Source organism: Punica granatum, chromosome 2 (assembly GCF_007655135.1).
Source record: "Punica granatum isolate Tunisia-2019 chromosome 2, ASM765513v2, whole genome shotgun sequence".
NCBI classification, from domain to species: Eukaryota; Viridiplantae; Streptophyta; class Magnoliopsida; order Myrtales; family Lythraceae; genus Punica; species Punica granatum.
In genome coordinates, this window is record NC_045128.1 from 22,536,749 (window position 1) to 22,557,967 (window position 21,219).

Below are 21,219 nucleotides of genomic sequence, written 5' to 3' on the forward strand. Positions count from 1 at the left end.
GATCGCAGTTCTTTCGAAGAATAAAAATTTTGCAAACCAACAGTACAACAGGAGCAAAGCAAAATGTTTAATAATCAGTTGTGTCAACTCATAACAGTTAAAGTTGATCGCAATAGCATAGAAAAATAATTAAATCCTAGTTGGATGAAACAACACTATGAATAAATTTAGTGGAAGTAAATGGAAAACTTGATCAATCCTAGTGAAATGTTTCATTATATCACTCTATATATATAGCTGCCATTATAGAAGTTGCACATATTTCTTTAATAAAAAAAAGTACAAATATTTCCTTATATATAAACATGATGCGGCAATGTGAGGGAATTCCGTTTTATATTTTTGACGTTGTGACGGCATGAGAATTCAACTCAAGACTTTTTTATTATATATATAGATATAGATAGATTGATTTTTTTTATATAAATTTGTTGGTATTGTCGTGTATACAAAAGGATAAAGAATAAAACTCTCATAAAAAAACATCCAATTAAATGAACATTTTATGGAAATTTGAAAATTATTCATGGAAATTTTTTTAAAAAAAGTCGTGGTATATATTGATGGGGAGACTTGAAGGGACAATCAACTACAAACTGAGGTGTCCAAAATGTTTATATGGAAGACTCGTCATGTAAAAGGGAAAATCCCGTGAGAGTAGTCCGAATTAATATATACAAGAGGGCGAGCGACAGACCGAAAACTAACGAAATGTTTGGTAGTGAGGACTGGAATTGATGGAGAATAGGCAAGGAATGAGAATAGATGAGGAAAGGAGTTGGAGGAAAATAAGATAAGATTAGTCAATGTCATTGTTTATAAGGAATTAAGATAGAATGACATGGACTTAACTTGAAATGATCAAAATACCCTCCTTTCAGAATTTGCAAAATTAATATGTAATTAGTGAATTTTTTCATCAAAATTTATTTAAAAAATAATCTGAAAAAGTTATATTGTACTCTTTTATTATATTATTTGAAAAATTAGTTTCTAGCAGAAAAAGTTGAATTTAAATCATTCTAATTTTTATTTTAGATTTTAATAAGTATAAAATGAATTTTAAAATAAAAATAATGCAAATCTGGTAAAATTGAAAAAATAAAGTTAAACAAAGTAAAAAAAATTAATACAAATGCAATCTATTGATACGAGAACATAAGATAAAACTAAAATTCATAAGAACATTTGCAAAATCAAATCTAACATTAAACTATGATAAGTATGCTAAATCAAATCTAAACTAAAAGCCAAAGAACATGAGCTCATCCTAATAGAATGTGTCTACCATATCCCACAAAGTAATAGGGAAAGAAACGTGAATAAACACAAATGAGAAATCTCAACAAAGCTCAGGACACTCTGAGCAACATAACAGATATTGAAAATAAAATAGAGAGATATGGTGAAGACTCCCAAAATCAAAGCAACAAATTATTCCACATAGCTCGTTTGACATTAGAGCTGCCTCGACTCCCAAAATCAAATGTTTCCTTCTATTTCTTCCCAAATACATCGACAAATAAAGCAATCAAAAACCAATTGAATTACCTCATTCCCCCAATCGTCACCCTTAAAAGCAACAAACACAACTAAAATTGGTGAGGTCAAGCCGTTCGACACCCCTTAAGTAAGATCTCGAGTTCGAGTCTTATAAATGGAGAACATTCATGTTGTGAAAGCTTTATTCCTTAGTAGACCGACCTGCTCGAACTAAATTAGTCGGGGCTGGATGAGCTTCCGGATACTATGGTACATACTGGAAAGCAACAAACACAAAATCCTTATCAATCGTATTAAAGGAAATTCTTTACCCATTGTAATCTCTTCTCTCGTTTAAACCGAATAATATGAGTACGTCATTTGTATTTTTGGAGAACTTATGAGAAGTAGGGAACTTTTCATCCTCAATCAAATCATCAATGTCATCAAGAGCATATATAACCCTCACAAACTTCTCTTGAATACTATCTATCATAGCCAAGGTATTTGCCAACATCTTTGAAGCATCTCTAAACTCCTTTACCACGTTTGTCATTGCATCAACAATGTTATTCAAATCGTAGCCACTCTTCTTCCTTTTCCTTCCCGATGACGTGCTCTCTGATGGTTGATTTGTCTGTGAACATCCATCATTATTAACATGAATGGATTCTCCAAACATCGAATTAAAGTTTTTCTCTATACTTTGTCCTTGATTTTCATTTTCTCTAATTCCATCTCCTCAAGGATATCCTCAGCCCGTGCATCCTTCCCATGGCACGATCTTGCCACATATGTTTGTCAGTTATTCAAAAAGATGGAGGGTGCGCACCCTGAACTGACCAGCATCTTTCTGAACTTGTATAAAGAAAATTGATCACTAATTATTAATAATTGTATGTTATAATGATTTTTTACAACCCCAATTCAACCTTAAACACATTTTTTAAAGTCAACAATTAACCACTTAAATCCAACTAAAATAGCTATCATTATATTAAAGCCGACAACAAATCATTCAAATCCCATTAAACACTACGAAAGAATGATCAATCCAATGCAATAAAAGAAATAAGTACAACAAAAAGAACAAAGATTTACCTATATATAGGCATCCCAAACTTCATGTTCGGCATTTACCATTTTCCTATTTTCATCATATCCAATTCCTGAAGTATGCCCTCCAATACCATTTTTTTACACTTTCTCGATAGAAATTGAAGTCAGGGTTGATGTCCCTTGTAGCATGGTGGGTTGTCTTTCATGTTTCCCATCACTAAGCTGAGGCGATGTGAGCCTTGAATGAACATCTACTTCCCTTTGGTTTGATGCGGGGTTTGCTTGTGATTGGCCTTCCTCACGTCCCCAACCAGGAGGGCGAGATTCTCATTGGATAACCAACGCTTCCACAGTTGCTTGCTCTTCAAGGGAGAGGGATGCCAGAACTGCATCGAGATTTGTAGGTTCCTTTCTTCCCAAGCCTTCTTGTTGTTCTAACATCACTGCATGGGGATTATCAGCCCGTTGCTCATTCATTGTCTGATTCTGAAACAACAAAGCATTTTTGCTATGACTCCTTCGACTGCGTGTACCTTCGAATTTCCCATGGCCTTTATGTTAGACTAAAATACCACAGTTGCCATAGATAGCTCCAATGATGTGATTGTAAGCACCTCGTTCTGGCTCAGGCTAGGTCTAGGATCCTTTAAGCACATCTCTGGTCAGAGAATGGGCTAAGTAGAAGAGCGTACGGGGAATAAACTCAGAAGACAAATTTTCGAGCCATATCATATAAGTCCTCAAGTATCCCCTCTTAAGTATTTATTTTTCGATGCCTACTTCAAAAGATAATATGGCATGATTAGTGATATTTTCCTCCTAGGGACTATGTGTATAAAATGATTTTCAAAATAACGTGTGATCCCTCATGACCTTGTTTTAAAACCCCTGTCAACCATATTTTTCAGTAAAAATGGCACCTCAATTTTCTCTGATCGATAATTTATTAAAATCCTTTTATTATCATATTTTATTCAATAGAAGAAGAATTCGAGATGGAGAAATCAATATTCTCATGTAGCGAAAAATATTTATTTCAGGGTTTTTTCAATTATATAATTATTTCCTGAACTTACAATATTTTTTCATAAATTTTCTCTCCTCAAATGTGCATGAAATCTTCAAAAAGAGTGAAAATGACAATTTTAAAAAAGTTTAGGGCTGAGGTGCACTTAGATCCTACCATACTAGTTCAGATTGAACTAGTTGAACTCAACTCCGTCTTTTGCAGAATACTAGGGGAGCAAACGTGGAAAATACCCACACCAATGTACGGTGGCACAAGTGCCACCCGTGTCCAGGGCAGTGGGTGTTGGTACTAATCGCTCCCAACGTCCAGTTGTCCGATCTTATTTAAATGGATAGCTGGCACCCATCAGAACTTTGAATTTTCAAAATTACTCTCATTTTGACCCTTGTAGTTTACGAAATTACAACACCGAGCCCCCTTCCTCTATAAATTATAAGGGGTCATTTTTTAGATTATATGACTTTTTGGCCATTCTCATGTGTTGAGGTTCTGCCTAGCCTCTGACTCAAAATTCCCAAATTTGCCTAAGATTTAGCCTAGTAGTAAGGAGGACCCCTTAGGAAGCCCTGATTACACTCATTAGTGGTCACTTTGCCCGAACTAGGCTGGAATAGGTATAAATCCGAATTTTACAGAGGCAGGTCGACATTGATTTGAGTTCCCTAGCTCGAGTTGATGTTGATTCACACCTCTCTTCCTCATTTCTTAAGCTTCCATGTGAATATCTAGTGAAAAATCGAGCTTTTACTTTCGGTTAGCCATTTTCATGCTAATGTGTCCTAGGATAGTTGTAGATATGCTTGATACTCATGGTTATGTGATGATTAGTGATAAGTCAACATGGCCAAGTGGGATTAGGAGTCAATGGCTTAATTTTGATTAAATTAGGTGACTATTAGATGAATTAAGCTTGATTGAGTCTCGGCCATTAGGGACTTGATGTCCAAATTGATTAATTGGTTCAAATGGGCACAAGAGATGGAAAATGGTGAATCTGTGAGATAGAAAAATGAAATGGCCGACTCTGTATGCATGCTTGGTGACGGGCGAGTGTAATTTGATGCGTCTAAGTGTCATTTGTGTGTTTAGTTGGTAAATTGGAGTGTTAATCACGTGCACTGGACCACAAATCTTAGGAAATCGGGCTAATCACGCACTTAGATCAAGAGTCTAGGTTTAACTTGATTAGGTCCACCTGACCTTCACGGTAGAACTCTTAGAGTCGGGGATTTAAACCAATTAAAGTCCTCATTTGGTTTTAAAGTGGAATTAGATTGAATAAATATCTATTTTGTGTGATAATGGATTAATTATGATTAAATTTGGATAATCACTAGTATTTGACTCTAATTCATGGGATAAAGGTAATAAACTCACTAAGGGAGTTCTAGGAATTAAATATGAAGGTCATCTTGATCTTGAGGGCCGTAGGATAATTTTTCTAGAAGTTTTGAATAATTAGATTGATATTCATGTGCATTTGACCTAATAAAATTGGAATAAATTGTAAAAAGGTAAAATTTGCAAATAAAATGAGTAGACATACAACAATTGACATAGATTTTCCAAAGTGAGGGGTCTTAGGCCCATTTTCACCTTTTTGGGCCTTAAACTCACTTTATAGGCTCACTCGACCCATTTATTTGTGTTTGGCCCAATATGGCCCGTTGAGGACCCATGTTGAATTTACGGATGAATGATGTATATATGGATCTTTGGTGCTTGAAGCTCCATGACTGTTTGAAAATCCACTTATTGAGAGTTGCGAGTGAGTGCCTCCCCTAGTTCTTCCAAAGCGGTGCACTTTACTCGCTTTGTCGTACCAGTTTCGATAACTTTGCACATCTCTTACGAGAATGCATATTCTATCGTGTTATTTGGAGGAAATCACCATGGGATATACGCTCTGAAGCAATCCCTTGCCTGACACCAATTGATATTGTGAATTTCATTGCAAATCTGCATGCCTTTATTACCTGTTTTTTGATTGATAGTTTACCTTTTACCTTGTATGGATCCATCATCTTATATCATTTGTGGTCATTAAGAAATGATGTCTTATTTGTAGGATGCATTACCAACTACTTTCACTGTATCAAGCGTGCCTTTGCAGAATACAACACCTGCCATGCACCACTGCCACATTTTGAGCCAAAATCTGGACAATACTAGCATTCGAAGGAAGCAAGCAGCCTCTCTAACGATTGGACCTACTTACACACTGATTCTGCTTGGACTACAGAGAACTTTAGCCTCGTAGGAACCAGGAGCCAACCAAACATGCCCATCTTACTCATGGATCTCCAAAGCCGAGACGAGTTCCCCCTACAAGCTGCAGCCAAGGCAGTACTACTGGCAATCACTTTAGCACTTGATCACGGATGGCGCAAGATTTGGATTCGATCTAATGCTCTTCTGCTTGTCGATGCTATCATCTATCCACATCATTCTCAATGGGAAATTAAAAGCATCGTTTCAGATATCGTTAGATTATTAGCTCTTTTCTGGGACTGAAAATGTACTTGGATTCCTTGATCGGGTAACTCTCAAGCGCATGACTTAAGCCAATATGGCGACAAGTCCAATTTTTCATCTTTTTGTATGTTTGAGGGTTATCCTATTCTCGATGTACCGTTATCATCTAATTAATATATTCTTAATCTTACTTATCAAAAAAAAAAGGATGGATAATGGATGATGGATCATATATGTATGAGATGGATGGATGTATACCCAAATGGATGTACGGGTACGAGTGTGGCATACGGGTTATTTGTAACTTCATACTTGTATATAAGTATATGTACTAGAATAAGACCCTAAGACTAAGGTTGATAAAAAAACTGATTGCCTCGAAAGCCTAATCCGACCAGAGTCGAAATGCCTTAAAAATTTCGGTTCTTCTAGAGCACGAATTAGCTCTTGGGGCGGCTTCTTATCCTTTTGTCGTTTTCGGTTACGAGTTCGGGTTTGGAAATTACATACCTGAATACCCCAATCCGAACCGAGTTTACAAAATAATATATAAAAATATTACAATATGTTATGTTTAATATTTAATGGGGTTAATTACACCATATAACCTAACGTTGACAGATATGAGATAGTTGGTGAAACAAAAATAACAACGTTGGGATACCTCAGACAAAAAATTGACGTTGGGATAGATCTAAGAATATATGTCAATGTTAAGCTATATGGTGCAATATACCTTATTTAATATATAAATTCAGGCCAATCCCAGCCCAACCATGCCAATCAAACCTTACCTTTGATAGTTTATATCATTCGCAGTTCCACTTTAAAACCTACCTTTCTTTATCTCTTTGTACCTCTGCTACGCGATTGCGCCTCACAATCATGAGGGCCTCAAGAGACAACTATCAATTTTTGAAGATCTTTTTCATTTCTCTACTCTTTACACCGTTGCCTTCTAGTTTTGTTCTTATGTCGTTTTTTTGGGTAACCCGAGAACCGATTCGTGAAAAATCGTAACCGTAAAGGTCGATTTTTTTTTATTTACTTTCGGTTTCAATTATCGTGGATGGGCTTTATGCAGTGCCCAAAATTTTATCCCGAAACTGACCCAACCCAAGCCATGATCCCCCAATTTAAGACTCATGGGATAAACAATTTGACCATAAAATAAAAACAAGTGTTAGGTAGCAAAACTTAAGAGGTACCGATATCGGGTAGTGTACTCACTTGTGGGCGTCGATATCGTAACAAGAGTCCATATTTCTTGTTCAAGACCGAATCAAATAAATTCCATAGGTGATTAGTATCTTTACCTCAATAGAGACTTAGGTGGCTCACCGGTTAATCCAAAACGATGTAGGAGCGACCCATTGAAGTCTCAAACCACATACTAATCTAACACCTTTTTCCCAAGCAGCTTAGCGGGCCTAACAACCCCTAGAATGAGTAGTGCCTCATCTCTCTTATTATATCCTCTCTCTACTGTTCGATAAGTATATATATATACAAAGACAAAGGGAGATGCAATTATTAGCAGTTACATTTTTTAACAGGATATCGCAACTGCTCTCGCCTCTGTCATGGGCGACATATATGAAGGTCCAGGAGGGCTTGGATCTCGTAGATGGGCCTAGCTTTATGGGCCCCTCACATCACCGCCTTCGGCCGTCACAGGAGGATTGTTGAGAGGAAAGACAGAGAGTAGAAATTTTTAAGAAATCTCCCTAATCGAATTGAATCGAACCATTCACTAAAGAACCAAACTGGATTTTTCGTTCGATTCAGTTCGTTTCAATTTACCTAAATAATGGACACCGATATAAATAAAATTAATTAAAAATAAAGAAAATTGTCCTCTCTATTTTTTTTTAGGGAAAATGCTACCGTTTATAGCATGGACAATTCAAAAGACATCAATTACCATTAGATTATCATCTGACAATGTATAGCCGATCGATCTAGTGGTGATGGGGTCCTCATGATCTATTCATATTTATTAGATCATGATAGAATTTTTCAAGTGACTTATGACAAGGAATAGAAAAATGATTATATCGTAAGAAAATTATTAGCTTACTAACCTTTCAATGCAAGGACTTTTGATATATTTACACTATTCAAATTTGTATTAAAATATTTAAAAGATGAATATTATAGTTGAAGTGTCTATTTTTTGATAAATTCGTATTCCAGTAAAATTAATAAAAAAATTAAAATTTGTGTGAACTTCATAAAATTAATGTGTCAAAAACCCAATTATGAAAGAAATATTTTAAATTTTTTTACCAAGTGATTTTTCTAATGAACCACCAATATATTATGGAAATCACACCAGTTTGCATTACTAAACCAACAATACTTTGTCTAGGGGTTTGCATGGGTGTATGGAAGACTAGAAACCGATTTGAAACTATACAACAGGATAAGTTCCAAATATTGAAATTTAGAATCCATAAAAATAGGTTCCTACTCCGGTTCCTATTTAGGTGACCTTGATCGAAGGGCAGGGTAGCTGCTAGGGGCGCCCTCACCCCCTTCTCTGGTCACATGTTCATCCGTTTTTTCTTTTTTTTAACAATTTCGAGTAACTTCTCAAATAGGTGAAGGGGCACCCTCGCTAGTCACTTTCGACGCGACTTTGGTCGAGGAGTGGCCACCGCGAGGGTGCCCTCCACACCCTTCTTCATCTCCATCTTTCCTTTATATATTTTTAATATTTTAATTTAATTTAATATTTTTTTATTTGGTCAAATGTTATTTTTGCCCCCTTGAAAATATATTGTGCCATATACTGCTCTTTTTGGCTTGAAAAGTGGCCAAAAGGAGAAGTGCTTATTTTTTATAAGGTTGGGATGTGTCCTGCAAATTTTCAAAAGTTAGGGGCAGATATCTCGAGATCCTAATCCTTCATTTGGATTGAGGAAAATGGAAGGAAAGGAAAGAAAAGGGAGGAAAAGTTGTATAAGAGTTTTTAAAAATTCTATAGAGCTTTTCTCCTCTCCCCTCCTTTCCCTTCTATCCAAACAAACTTTAGAGGGTAAGAGCTTCACACTCTATATAGACTATCGACGGAAAAGAAATTGCACATGTCGAATGGATTCAAGAAGGTTGGCTTCACACTCTATATAGACTATCGACAAAAGAGAAATTGCACATGTCGAATGGATTCAAGAAGGTTGGATTCCCTTGTATTTATTTCAATTCCATTTCACTCCTACGATTTTTTTTACTCAATTTTTAAAAAATCATATGTGGCAATTGTTAAAGATTACTTGAAAATATTTCCCTCTCATACAATTATTTTATTTTCTCTTCTTCCTGTATAACATTGCAACACTTAACTCGATCTCTCGTAAAAGAAAAAAAGAACACATTTTAAATGGGTGCCTGAAACTTGTGGTATAATATAGGTTCCGAGTAGAATCCAGTTCCCTAACATAACACGGTAAATTCCGGAACCAAATTTTAGGAACCGGTTTTCTATAGTGTAGGGTCCATAAATCGTATATACTAGGATACCTGGACACAAGCTCACGGCAGGCTTTACCCCTTATCCTTGAATTCAATAAATTCCACATTGCTAAATAAAGTTTATACCGTGAATTTATCCAGTTCATTCATGAAATCATGAACTTTGTTGATATAATTCCATTACACTCCCTTGTTCCGTCGCACTAGATTAATGCATTAGTCAAATCAAGCTCAAACATTAACCTATCCGTTATCTGAGAACTAAATGATCTCGAGAGCGAAAAGGTTAGAACAGATATCTAAACAAGGAATTATAACAACCAGATCCAATCAAGAGAACATACTGAGATCAGATTTAAATCAATCATTAGGATAGGATACAAGCCAACAGCAACAGTCAAACAAAACAAGTCACTGTTTTAACCACATAGCCAACAAAATGCACAACTAGCAAGGGGAAAAAAAAGGCACAAATCCCGAATGCAAACTAGCTTCAGGTTATTAAGTCGACATCAATTTATACTCTGAACGGATACGAGCCTCTATTTCTTATTACTGCTCTTACCTCCTGCATCTCCCCCCGCTGCTGCCTCTGCTGCCTTCTTAGCTGCCTTTTCCTGAAGCGCCTTGGCATCCCTGTGGAGGAAAAAGCGCAATTAGATGAAAATTCTTCTAGTACGAGTCTGTATGATGGAGTAAAACACGCTTGGATTTATAAATAGATTCCAAGGAAACTATCAAGGTTGTGCTCCCTCTTAAATTTGATGATGATGATATCAACTTCATCTATGGAGATCATCCTCTGCCCAAAGTTTAACCTATTGTTTTAAATTCTGTTCCACATTGCCCGAATCCTTGAACAGAAAATTGGACCAGGCTACCACACAGTAACATAGTTGAATTGCAATCCACAGATTATCCCCCGTCTTCTTTCGATCTTACTTTTCCCATTGGTATTATGCCTGGTCCAAGATCATCCCACAACATCACCCTTCAACCACATATAATGTGCAAATCCCAAAGCTTAAGTCTGGGCCGAAACAATGCCAAGACAAGGATACAAAGGGTGCAGAGAAACCATCCAGTCTTATCTTGTTTCTATTCCTCCGAAGAAATCGTTGTATATAAACAGGCAACATTCCACAAATACGGTCTCAGGGAGCTCCTACGGCCGAGTTTGAATCTCGGTCATGCCATAATTTCCGACCTCCCATAAATCAATCATATTCTCTCAATATAACCACAGAATCCTCGGTTATCCCAAACCATCTAACTAGCATCAACGGGAAGCACCATATCGGAGACGAATCAATCTCTATCAGTCAGGTATTCCATTCAATCAAGAGGAAGACACGAAAAGTAATTACGCAATTAAGGCATACAATGGTAAAAAGACTATGAATCTGCCCAACTACAGAAATCCCTAAATTGAGATCGAATCAATCGAAGAAGAGCCGATCAACCGACCTCTCACGGCGCTGCTCGGGAGTCAACCCGTCGTCCTTTGTATTGCCCTTCTTGCCGCCCCTTGCCTGTGCCCGCTCTCGATCGCGCTCTCTCTGGCTCCCGCGTGAGATCGACCCCCAGCAGCAGTCAAGGAAAGAAACCAGAGACCCACCACAAAAAATCCGTACTTTTCCACACACAGATGTATGCAATTCATCAATTCAATCGAATCGACAAAAAACAGAGACGTAATCCCGAGCAAGGCAACAATAAAAACTCATGGAAAGGGAAGAACAAACAATCGACCCAATAGATGAGAAGGAGAAGATCAACCATAATAATACGAAATTGAAGGAAATCAAAGAGCAGAGGAATTGGATTTGACAGGAGGAGGATATGAGTCATGGTTGGAGATGCAGAAGGAAGTCCACAAGTCGTTGGAGAAGGAAAATCTTGTTTTTCTGTTTCAGAGATGAAAGAGATGAAGGCGAGTCTTTGCTTCTTTGGGCAGGCAGGTGGGTGGGATTTGGGAAAATATATATTTGGAAATTGGGAGGGCGAAGTATTTCGGCTCGGGTAACCTTTTATCTTATTTATTCATTTATTTTTTTAAGTTTCTTTACTGAAAATTCCGGTGAATAAATTTTTTTTTTCTCAATTATGATTGTTAGAGGGATCAATTGACCATTTAATTTTAAAGAGTCTCAAGAAATGCATCAAAATTAGCGAATAACTTGACCCGGTTTTTTCAAAATAACCCAAATAACTGAGCAAAATATGATGAGGATCTCACTCTTTTCACTCTAAAACGTGAAAAATAAATTGGGAAAAGTTTAAAATTCTCCTTATGATTTGTGATCGGGACAAATTGCATAATGTGCTTTTGTTATGGACAATTAGCCCCCCATGGTGTACTCCGTTAGCCATAGATGGTTACGATGTTAGTTTTTTCTTAATTCTCAATTTTTAACTTTTTAATCATTTTGGTTCTAAATCTTTTTTCTTTTATCATTTCTATCATCAACTTTTCATTTTTTTTCATTTTAGTCCTATAAAAAAATCGAAACTGGAGGAGGGATCGGGGCCGCCTCCACTGAGGTTAGCGGCATCCTCTGTGGGTACTGGCGATGGGTACTGACAACCTCGGTGAAGGGATCGGGGTCACCCATTGGCGGCCCTAACCCCTCCTTCCCTTTCGATTTCCTTTCTAGGACTAAAATGAAAAAAAATCAAAGTTGAGGGTAGAAATGATACAAAGAAAAAAGATTTAAAACCAAAATGATTAAAAACTAAAGATTGAGGACTAAAAATGAAAAAAAACTAACGTCATAACCTCTTATAGCTAACAGAGTACACCGCATGAGAGCTAATTGTCCTTAACAATAGCACATAGTGCAATTTATTTCGACCCCAAACCACAAGTGGGTTTTTGCACTTTTCCCAAATAAAATCTGAGGTCAATCTACAAAATTTATCTGTCGATTCTCTCGAGGTTTGGCCTATTTTCATCTTTTTTTCCCCTCCGTTTACTCGCACACTATCCTTTGCTAGAAAAGTTATAAAAAGGAAATCTGAATTCTTGTGAACTCTTCTTAACCTCAAATCTCACCTCTTCATATATACAATTTGTGTAAAGTAAGATTGTGTTTAATTACAACTTAATTAAACACGTGTTTAAAAGTAAATTACAATTTAAAATAGCTAATAAGGAGGTACGGGTAGTCCCAACACGAGTATCGAACTTGCAATTTGTTGGTTGACAAGCGAGGGCATGAGTCACTGTTTTACACCCTTTTTAATTCTTATTAGTGCTCTTTACTCATAAAACATATTCTCATTCATTTCATTCCCTCCCTTTTCCTATACATTTGTTACCTTGACTTAAAAGCTTAATTCTTAAGAACTTAATTTATCAAACACCTTTTCAATATAGACGTACAAGTAGTCCCAACACAAGTATGAAACCTGTAACTTGTTGGTTGACAAGCGAGGGCGTGCGTCACTGTGTTACTCCATTTTTAATTATTATTAGTGCTCTTTACCTCTCACAGAACATATTCTCATCATTTTCATTCCTCCATGTTCCTTGAGGTGTGCACGGATATCGGGAATACCTGCAACCGGTCGGAATCTACCCGTTAGAGTAAAGTTCGGGTAGCTTGTATTGAAAATATGATATGGTTCGGATATTAAAATACGAAACTGGTGAAAATAGATTCCGGATCCCGTTCTTACATATAGGGTACTTAGAACTAAAACCGAAACCGATACCCAAACTCGAATAATAATTTCTCCCATTATATATATAGTTATATTCAGATGTTCCTATATTTTAAAAATATAGTCACTAATTTTTTAAAAAATTTACATCTATGTCGACATTTTGTTTTGCGTGATTATTGATTATGGATGAGATATTTTCGATTTTGTTTAGCAAGAAAAAAAATTTACAGGTTCTAACTGAGTACCCGGAACCTGTGGTATAATACAAGTTCCGGGTAGGTTCTGGCTCCAGGACTTAACATGGTAGGGTTCAGTTCCAAAATCTTGGAACACATCCATCACTGGGTAGGGTCCAAGTATCGTGAAAAAATGGGTACCTGAACCCGTACACCGCTACCTGTTCCTATAAATTTCTTAACTTAACCAATTAAAAGGTTATTTATTAAGAACTCAATTTATCAGACACAGTTTCAATGTTAATTTAAGGACTTACCTTGGTTGAATACCAAAGTAATCTTTTTTATCCCCCTATTATTAATTATTTTGGAGATGTCTCGCATTAAACTTGAAGATCTGAAGATTCAAAGATTTGGTAGGTGACAACAAGATCGATTGAAAGAGGAAGGGGCAATAATATCAGATTCTATTGATATTATATGTCATATTTTTTAGGAATTTCATTGTATCTTTGGAATATTTGAAGGGGAAATATTTGTATCTCAAAGGGAAGAATATTCTAGAGGGATTTTAGGATATCTTTGAGATGTGGGGTCTTATACCTATTTAAAGGGAGTAAGTCTTTGTACACAAGAAATAATGTTGCGAAGGACAGTTGCAAGAGTGTTGGGTGAGATCTTTCGAAAATTTTCTCGGGTTTATTTCTTTATAACTATAGGGTTTTAGAGTGGGAAAGCGAATAGAATTGCGAGGTCAGGAATACTATTCTCAATGAGGTTCAAGTCGGTAAGAGGGCATGAGAAACACGAATGGTGTCTCGGTTGTAATCTCCGATTTTTCAATCTAGTTGATACTCTTGCTCTGTCTATGAATGTTTTCCTCGATTTGGGGATTTTACAGCATATATTTGGTGTCGTTTATTTTTCGAATCTCTTTATTCTAATCTCTTTTGGACGTCTTTAGAACAACAAGTAGTATCAGAGCACAAGTCTTGGAATTGTTTAAGATGTCAATTGTGCGATTCGAGATTGAGAAATTCGATTGGACAAACAACTTTGGATTGTAGTGTATAAAAATAAGGACTTTGCTGGTACAACACGGCTCGGAGAGAGCACTAGAAGAAGAGAACAAGCTGGATTCAACCCTAACGGCAGACCAAAAGAAGTTGGCCATGGCGAAGGCTCTTAGCACAATCCAACTGAGCTTGTCAAACGAAGTCTTGCTAGAGGCGTGTCATCAATGCTCCGCAGTAGAAGTGTGGAAGAAGCTGGAATTGCTATATCTGCAGAAGTCACCAATGAACATGTTGTACTTGAAGCAACGGCTGTACCGGTTGAGATTGAGTCCGTGAATCTTCATAGGAGATCACGCGGATCTATTTAATTAGATCGTGATTGATCTTGCCAACGTGGATGTGAAGAAAGAAGACGAGCATCATGCCTCATTGCTGTTATGCTCTCTATCGGAGTCCTATGAGAGTTTCATTGATATCATGCTCTACGGGAGGACAGGCATCACCTTGGAAGACATCAAGGCGTCGTTGAACTCGAATGAGTTGCAGAAGAATGTGATCGACTTTTAGGTAAGTGATGGTGAGGGACTTATCACGAGAGGCAAGTCGACCAAGAAGAGGTCTCGTAGTAGAAGCGAGTCAAGGCATCGGAAATGGACCTGCTGGATTTGCAGTGAGGAATGTCACCTCAAGCGAGATTTTCCAAGTCAAAAGGTCAAGGCATCGGAGAATATAGGGGTGACGGAACAAAGCAATGGAGAATGAGACATTCTCTCGGTTGCAGCGGATGTAGGGACAAGGACTCTTACTATATCGTGTTAGTCAAGTACATAAAGGGTTCTAAATTCGAGTAGCTTTTGCCATATATTTCATGATAGAGAATTGTTTACAGCTTATCAATTGATAGAGGGTGGTAGAATTCTTATGACTGATGGTCAGACATGTAATATTGTCGAGGTAGTAGAGTTAGGAATGGGATGTATGATGCTAATGAGATAATATTGTCAGACATTAGGCATGTCCCAAGTAAAAGGAAATATTTGATCTCGTTAGAAAGTCTTGATGCTCCGGTTACAATTACAAGGGCCAAGGTAGAGTTTTGAGGATCTCGAAGGGAGCTCTCGTGGTGATGAAAGGGGTATTGTGGAACGAGTTATATGTTCTTCAAGGTAAAACTGGTGCTACGGCAACGCTCGAGAGGTCAACTCCAGAAAATAATAATTGGGTGATCTCGGCCTTGACAAGGTGGATGGGTGCAGGTCAATGCACTCGATCAATAAGTCCTTAAAATTCCTCATCAATCGAATTATTGCTTTTGATAAAGCAGCTTTGGTGGAGCAATGCAAGAGCAGGAGCCGAGGACAGGTGGAGAAACCTATGAAGAAGGTGAGGTTCATAGTTGAAGACTCGGAAATTCCTGAGACTCAACCTGTAGTGGTAGAGGATGTTCGAATGGGAACATCTAAAGGGAGACAACATTCTCTATGGAATAGTTCACGACCAAAGGATAGGCAAATAGAGCATATGAGACCGCGAGAACGTTTTAGGCTTGCGGAGTTGGTAGGTAATGCTGAAGTCGGGGATACGACTTGCAGACGAGTTAGCTTTAGAGTGCGCGCAAAAAGAAAGCTGAGGAAGCCTAACACCATAGAGGAGTCTAAGGGTGGCTTGGACTTGAGAGGTATGCATGCAAAGTGAGTTGGAGCTCGATAGGGGAGCAGGCAAAGCATTCGAGTGGGACGTGCAAAGTGAAGTGGAGCCTGAAAGGGAGCAGGCAGAGCATTCGAGTAGGAGGTTAATCGTGCTTGGTCGAATGTGAGCCAATGTAAAGAATTTTAGAGATGTCACATTAAGTCCGAAAACCTGAGGACTCGAAGGCTCGATAGGTGACGACATGATCGGTTGAAAGAGAAAGGGGCAATAATATCGGATTCTATTGATATTATATTTTCTATTTTTTAGAGATTTCGTTGTATATTTTGAATATTTGAAGGGAGAAATATCTCTAGGGATATCTTTAGGAGATTTAAAATGGGAAGAATATTCTAGAGGGATTTTAAGATATTTTTGAGATATGAGGGATCTTGTATCTATTTAAAGGGAGTGAGTCTTTATACTCAAGAAATAATGTTGCAAGGAATAGTCGCAAGAGTGTTGGGTGAAATCTTTTAGGAATTTCCTCTGGTTTCTTTCTTTGTAACTCCAAGGTTTTAGAGTGAAAAAGGGGAGAGAATTGAGAGGTGGGGAAGACTATCCTCGGTGGGGTTTGGGTTGGCAAGGCTTGGGAAACATGAGCAATAACTTGATTATAATCTTCGATTTTTCGATCTTGTGGATACTCCTACTTCGTCCATGTATGTTTCTCTCAATTTGAAGGATTTATTATGCATATTTGGTGTCGTTTATTTTTTAATTTCTCCATAGTCTAATCGATTAGACATCTCTAGAACAAGAAATTACTACCATGGGTACGATTTTTATCTATGAAGATTAAGAATAGAGTAAAAATTCAAATAAGAATTCCATACATAAAAGCAATTAATTACTTTGAAAATGGTTATTCAATAACATTGATGATGACGTACATACAAAAATCTTAAAGTATGATAATGCAATGAGGAATTTAAAAGTATTAAATTAATTTTTTATTTCATTGATACGTCAAAATTTTCAATAAAATGTTTTTTCATTCACACTCTAGCATTCAATTTGAGCCGGTCACTTCATTAAAGGATAAAACTTTTCTTGTCATGAATTTTCTTGATTCATAATACTCGACACCAAATTTTTTTAAGGAAAACAAGCGTCGAACAATTTGAATTAACTCATCGTGATTAAAATCTTGATTTTTGTCACCTTTATATATGTTAATTGAAATATTTTTTTTTACTTATGTAGTACGTGACTAAGGTCATAGGATTAGATTACTTATAAGCATACAGTGCTTCCAAGTCATTGATCCCCCGCACTATACGAAACTATGAGCATCAGAGTCCAATGAGGATGGAATTGAGAAACTAAGAAGTAGAAAATTTGTGCCACAACAATATATATCCTTCCGTGGCGAATAAATGAATGAATTAAATAATGCTCCATATTTATACCTGTCCCTTGCTGCTTCCCAAAAGTCAACGTTCTGCCTTAGTTGGAATTAGACCATCTACGATGAAAGCCACTCACTTTGGTGCCATTTGGAGCCCATCCGGTTTCACATAGACATCACATCACTCAAAGAGATAAGGACACCCAAAAAGATACTCCTCACTTCAATGGTGAAAACTCGTTTTGGACCTCATAATTTCTACTTAAACGCAAATATAAAGTCAATGAATAAGGACTGTTTTTCCCTTACAATTAAAAATTAAAAGTCAATAAGCGAAATGCTATACGGGCTATAGAGGCCACGTGGCCTGCCGCGATTGATTGAGCACTAAGAGGGCTTGGTGCCTGTGCAGAGGCACCATGCCTCCTCCAATGGAGAGAATGCCGGGGCGAGGGCGAATGCAAGTGCCACGAAACACCCCCCAACCAAAAAAAAAAAAGGGAAAAAGACAAAAACCCCAATTGTAGTTTGTGAATGGGACAAATCGCACCATGTTCTTTTATTTGAGATAATTTGCCCTCCTGTGGTTTGCTCCGTTAAACATAGAGGTTAAGGCGTTAAATTTTTTTTTTCCATTTTCAGTCCTCAATTTTTAGCCTTTTAATCATTTTGGTTTTAAGTCTTTCTTTTATCATTCCTATCATCAACTTTCCATTTTGTTTCATTTTAGTCCTACAAAGAAAATCAAAAGGGAAAGATGGGTAGAATCGGCAACCTCGACCCCTCCATCGAGGTCGCCGGCATCCACAAAAGACACCGATTGGTGGCCCCGACCCCTCCTTCCCTTTCGATTTTCTTTATGGGACTAAAATGAAACAAAATAAAAATATGAGGATATGAATGATAAAAGAAAAAGATTTAGAACAAAAAATGATTAAAAGGCTAAAGATTGAGGCCTGAAAATGAAAAAAAAATTAACGCCGTAACCCCTATGTCTAACGGAGCAAACCACAAGGGGGATAATTGTCCCAAACAAAAGAACATGGTGCGATTTGTCTCGATCTCAAACCACAATGGGGTTTTTGTCTTTTAGAAACTAAGAAGTAGAAAATTTGTGCCACTACAATATATATCCTTCCGTGGCGAATAAATGAATGAATTAAATAATGCTCAATGTTTCTACCCATCCCTTGCTGCTTCCCAAAAGTCAACGTTCTACCTCGGTAGGAATTAGATCACCTACGATGAAAGGCACTCACTTTGGTGCCATTTGGAGCCCATCCAGTTTCACATTGACGTCACATCACTCAAAGAGATAAGGGCATCCAAAAAGATACTCCTCACTTTAATGGTGAAAACTCGTTTTGGACCTCATAATTTCTACTTAAACGAAAATATGAAGTCAGTGAATAAGGGTTGTTTTGCCCTTATAATTAAAAAGTAAAAGTGAATAAGCGGAAGGCTATACGGGCTATGGAGGCCACGTGGCCTGTCGCGATTGATTGGGCACCGAGAGGGCTCGGTGCCTATGCAGAGGCACCATGCCTCCTCCAATGGAGAAAATGTTGGGGCGGGGGCGAATGCAAGTGCCACGAAACACCCTCTAACCCAAAAAAAAGGGAAAAAGATAAAAACTCCCATTGTAGTTTGGGGCCGGAACAAATCACACCATGTTATTTTGTTTGGGACAACTAGCCCTCCTATGGTTTGCTCCGTTAGACATAGGGGTTACAACGTTAATTTTTTTTTTTCCATTTTCAGTCCTCAATCTTTGGCCTTTTAATCATTTTGGTTTTAAATCTTTTTCTTTTATCATTCATATTTTTAACTTTTCATTTTGTTTCATTTTAGTCCTACAATGAAAATCGAAAGAGAAGGAGGGGTAGGGGCCTGCCAATCGGCGACCCCAACCCCTCCACCGAGGTCGTCGGCATCCACAGAAGACGCCGGAGACCTCGATGGAGGCGTCGGGGTCGCCGATTGGCGGCCCCAACCCAGAATCGACCGAGGACTCTAAGTCAGAGATCCCTGGTCGATTCGGGGTTGGGTCCGCCAACCGGCGACCCCGACCCTTCCACGGAGGTCACCGGCGTCCTCCATGGGTATCGGCGACCTCGGCGGAAGGGTCGGGGTCGCCGGTTGGCGACCACAACCCCGAATCGACCGGGGACCTTCGACTCGGAGTCCTCAGTCGATTTTGGGTAGGAGCCGCCAATCGGCGACCCCGACCCCTCCACCGAGGTTGCCAGCATCCTCTGTGGGTACCGGCGACCTTGGTGGAAGGGTCAGGGTCGCCAATTGGCGGCCCCGACCCTTCCTTCCCTTTCGATTTTCTTTAAGAGACTAAAATGGAACAAAATGAAAAGTTGAGAATAAGAATGATAAAAGAAAAAAATTTAGAACTAAAATGATTAAAAGACTAAAAATTGAGAACTGAAAATGGAAAAAAAAATTAACGTCGTAACCCCCTATGTCTAACAGAGCAAATCACAGGGGGGGTTAATTGTCCCAAGCAAAAGAAAATTGTGCGATTTGTCTCGACCCCAAATCACATGGGGTTTTTGTCTTTTTTCAAAAATAAAAAAACCGCAACCACAATTTCCAATTATTTTGGAGAATTATGCCCCAGTCTGGACTATGACTTCACAGCGGTGTAGCCATAACAATTCTACAATTTTCATAAATCATTTTTTTTGGGTTCAAAGTTTTGTTTTATCCATCTTTGTGGGTCTTATTAAACGGGTGTAGCCCACTCATTAAAATGTTGTAGCCAACTAGTTTAATAATCCACAAGATGCACGGGCGTTTGTATTTGCTTTCTTATCAAATACTTTGTAAATTAAATTTACAAATATTTATTGAATGAAGATTAAGAATGACTACGGAGAGGTTGGCGTTTTCTTTTTGCGCGGTTTCTGAATAGAATTTAAAAATCCTAGTGGAGCAATACTATAATTTGAGTTGTTAGGCTTTATAAGAAAATTTTTACTAGTTCTCAGATCCATTTACAAATTAGGGTTGTTGCCAGCACCACCGCAGGCCAATGTCAAAAACCACGCTCTCTATTGCACGCCATAGGCAACAAATTCGAGTGTAGGAATAATTACACATCACCAAATCATGTGTGATTCTAGGGAAAAAGACGATAGACTTGAGATCGTTTAATTAGAAGTTGAATTAGAGTTACCATATGCAGCTTATAAGTCTTTTTAGCCCTCTCTTGGACAATCTATAATAGGTATAGAGGGCTAATAATTAATTACTTACAACTTAAATGAGTAATTAATTAGACATACATGAGAGTGGACGTTTGGTGTAATAGTACCCTCAATTTGAAATTAAGAGATTTTGGTGAAAGATTACTTATATCTCTTTTTAAAAAAGATTTTGGTGTAAGAGTATCTATATCTCTTTTTACATGGAGACATGGACCCCAATATTTTTCTTACAAAAACTTGAATATAGTACCAGTAAGGAAATTTTGGCAGTTCAAATATAGTTTATTTTTTGATAAAATACACACATTTGGTCCTTTACGTTTCGTGCAATGTTCAATTTTGCATTTCCCTTTCTTTTTTTTTCTTTTTTTAATTTTACCCTTCACGTCATAAGAAATGTTTACTTAGTCATTTTGACAAATAAACTGTTTTTTTTTTCTGGTGATGCTATAGTGGTTGGCACTCACAAACAACTACCACGTTTATTTTATTATCACCATCAAATCCCCTTACGTAAGATCATGACCGTACACGTGTCTTAGATTCTTTTGGTTTAAGATTCATCCATCATATTTTGACT

General features: G+C 37.5%; 1 protein-coding gene across 1 annotated transcript; it reads right to left on the reverse strand.

Annotated features, from left to right (window-relative positions):
- Nucleotides 1-9,849: 9,849 nt before the first annotated feature.
- LOC116193642 (small EDRK-rich factor 2-like) lies at nt 9,850-11,518 on the reverse strand. Its single transcript, XM_031522385.1, has 3 exons — nt 11,365-11,518; nt 10,988-11,090; nt 9,850-10,156 (listed from the first exon to the last, which is right to left on the reverse strand). The coding sequence occupies exons 1-3, from the start codon at nt 11,369-11,371 to the stop codon at nt 10,063-10,065; spliced, it is 204 nt and encodes a 67-aa protein (XP_031378245.1). The 5' UTR covers nt 11,372-11,518; the 3' UTR covers nt 9,850-10,062.
- Nucleotides 11,519-21,219: the final 9,701 nt, after the last annotated feature.

Bases quoted from the DNA above. Each gene is read 5' to 3' on its own strand.
- LOC116193642 (XM_031522385.1), bottom strand. The intron at 10,157-10,987 runs GTCGGTTGATCG...TTTCCTCCACAG, and splicing joins CCCGAGCAGCGCCGTGAGAG to GGATGCCAAGGCGCTTCAGG.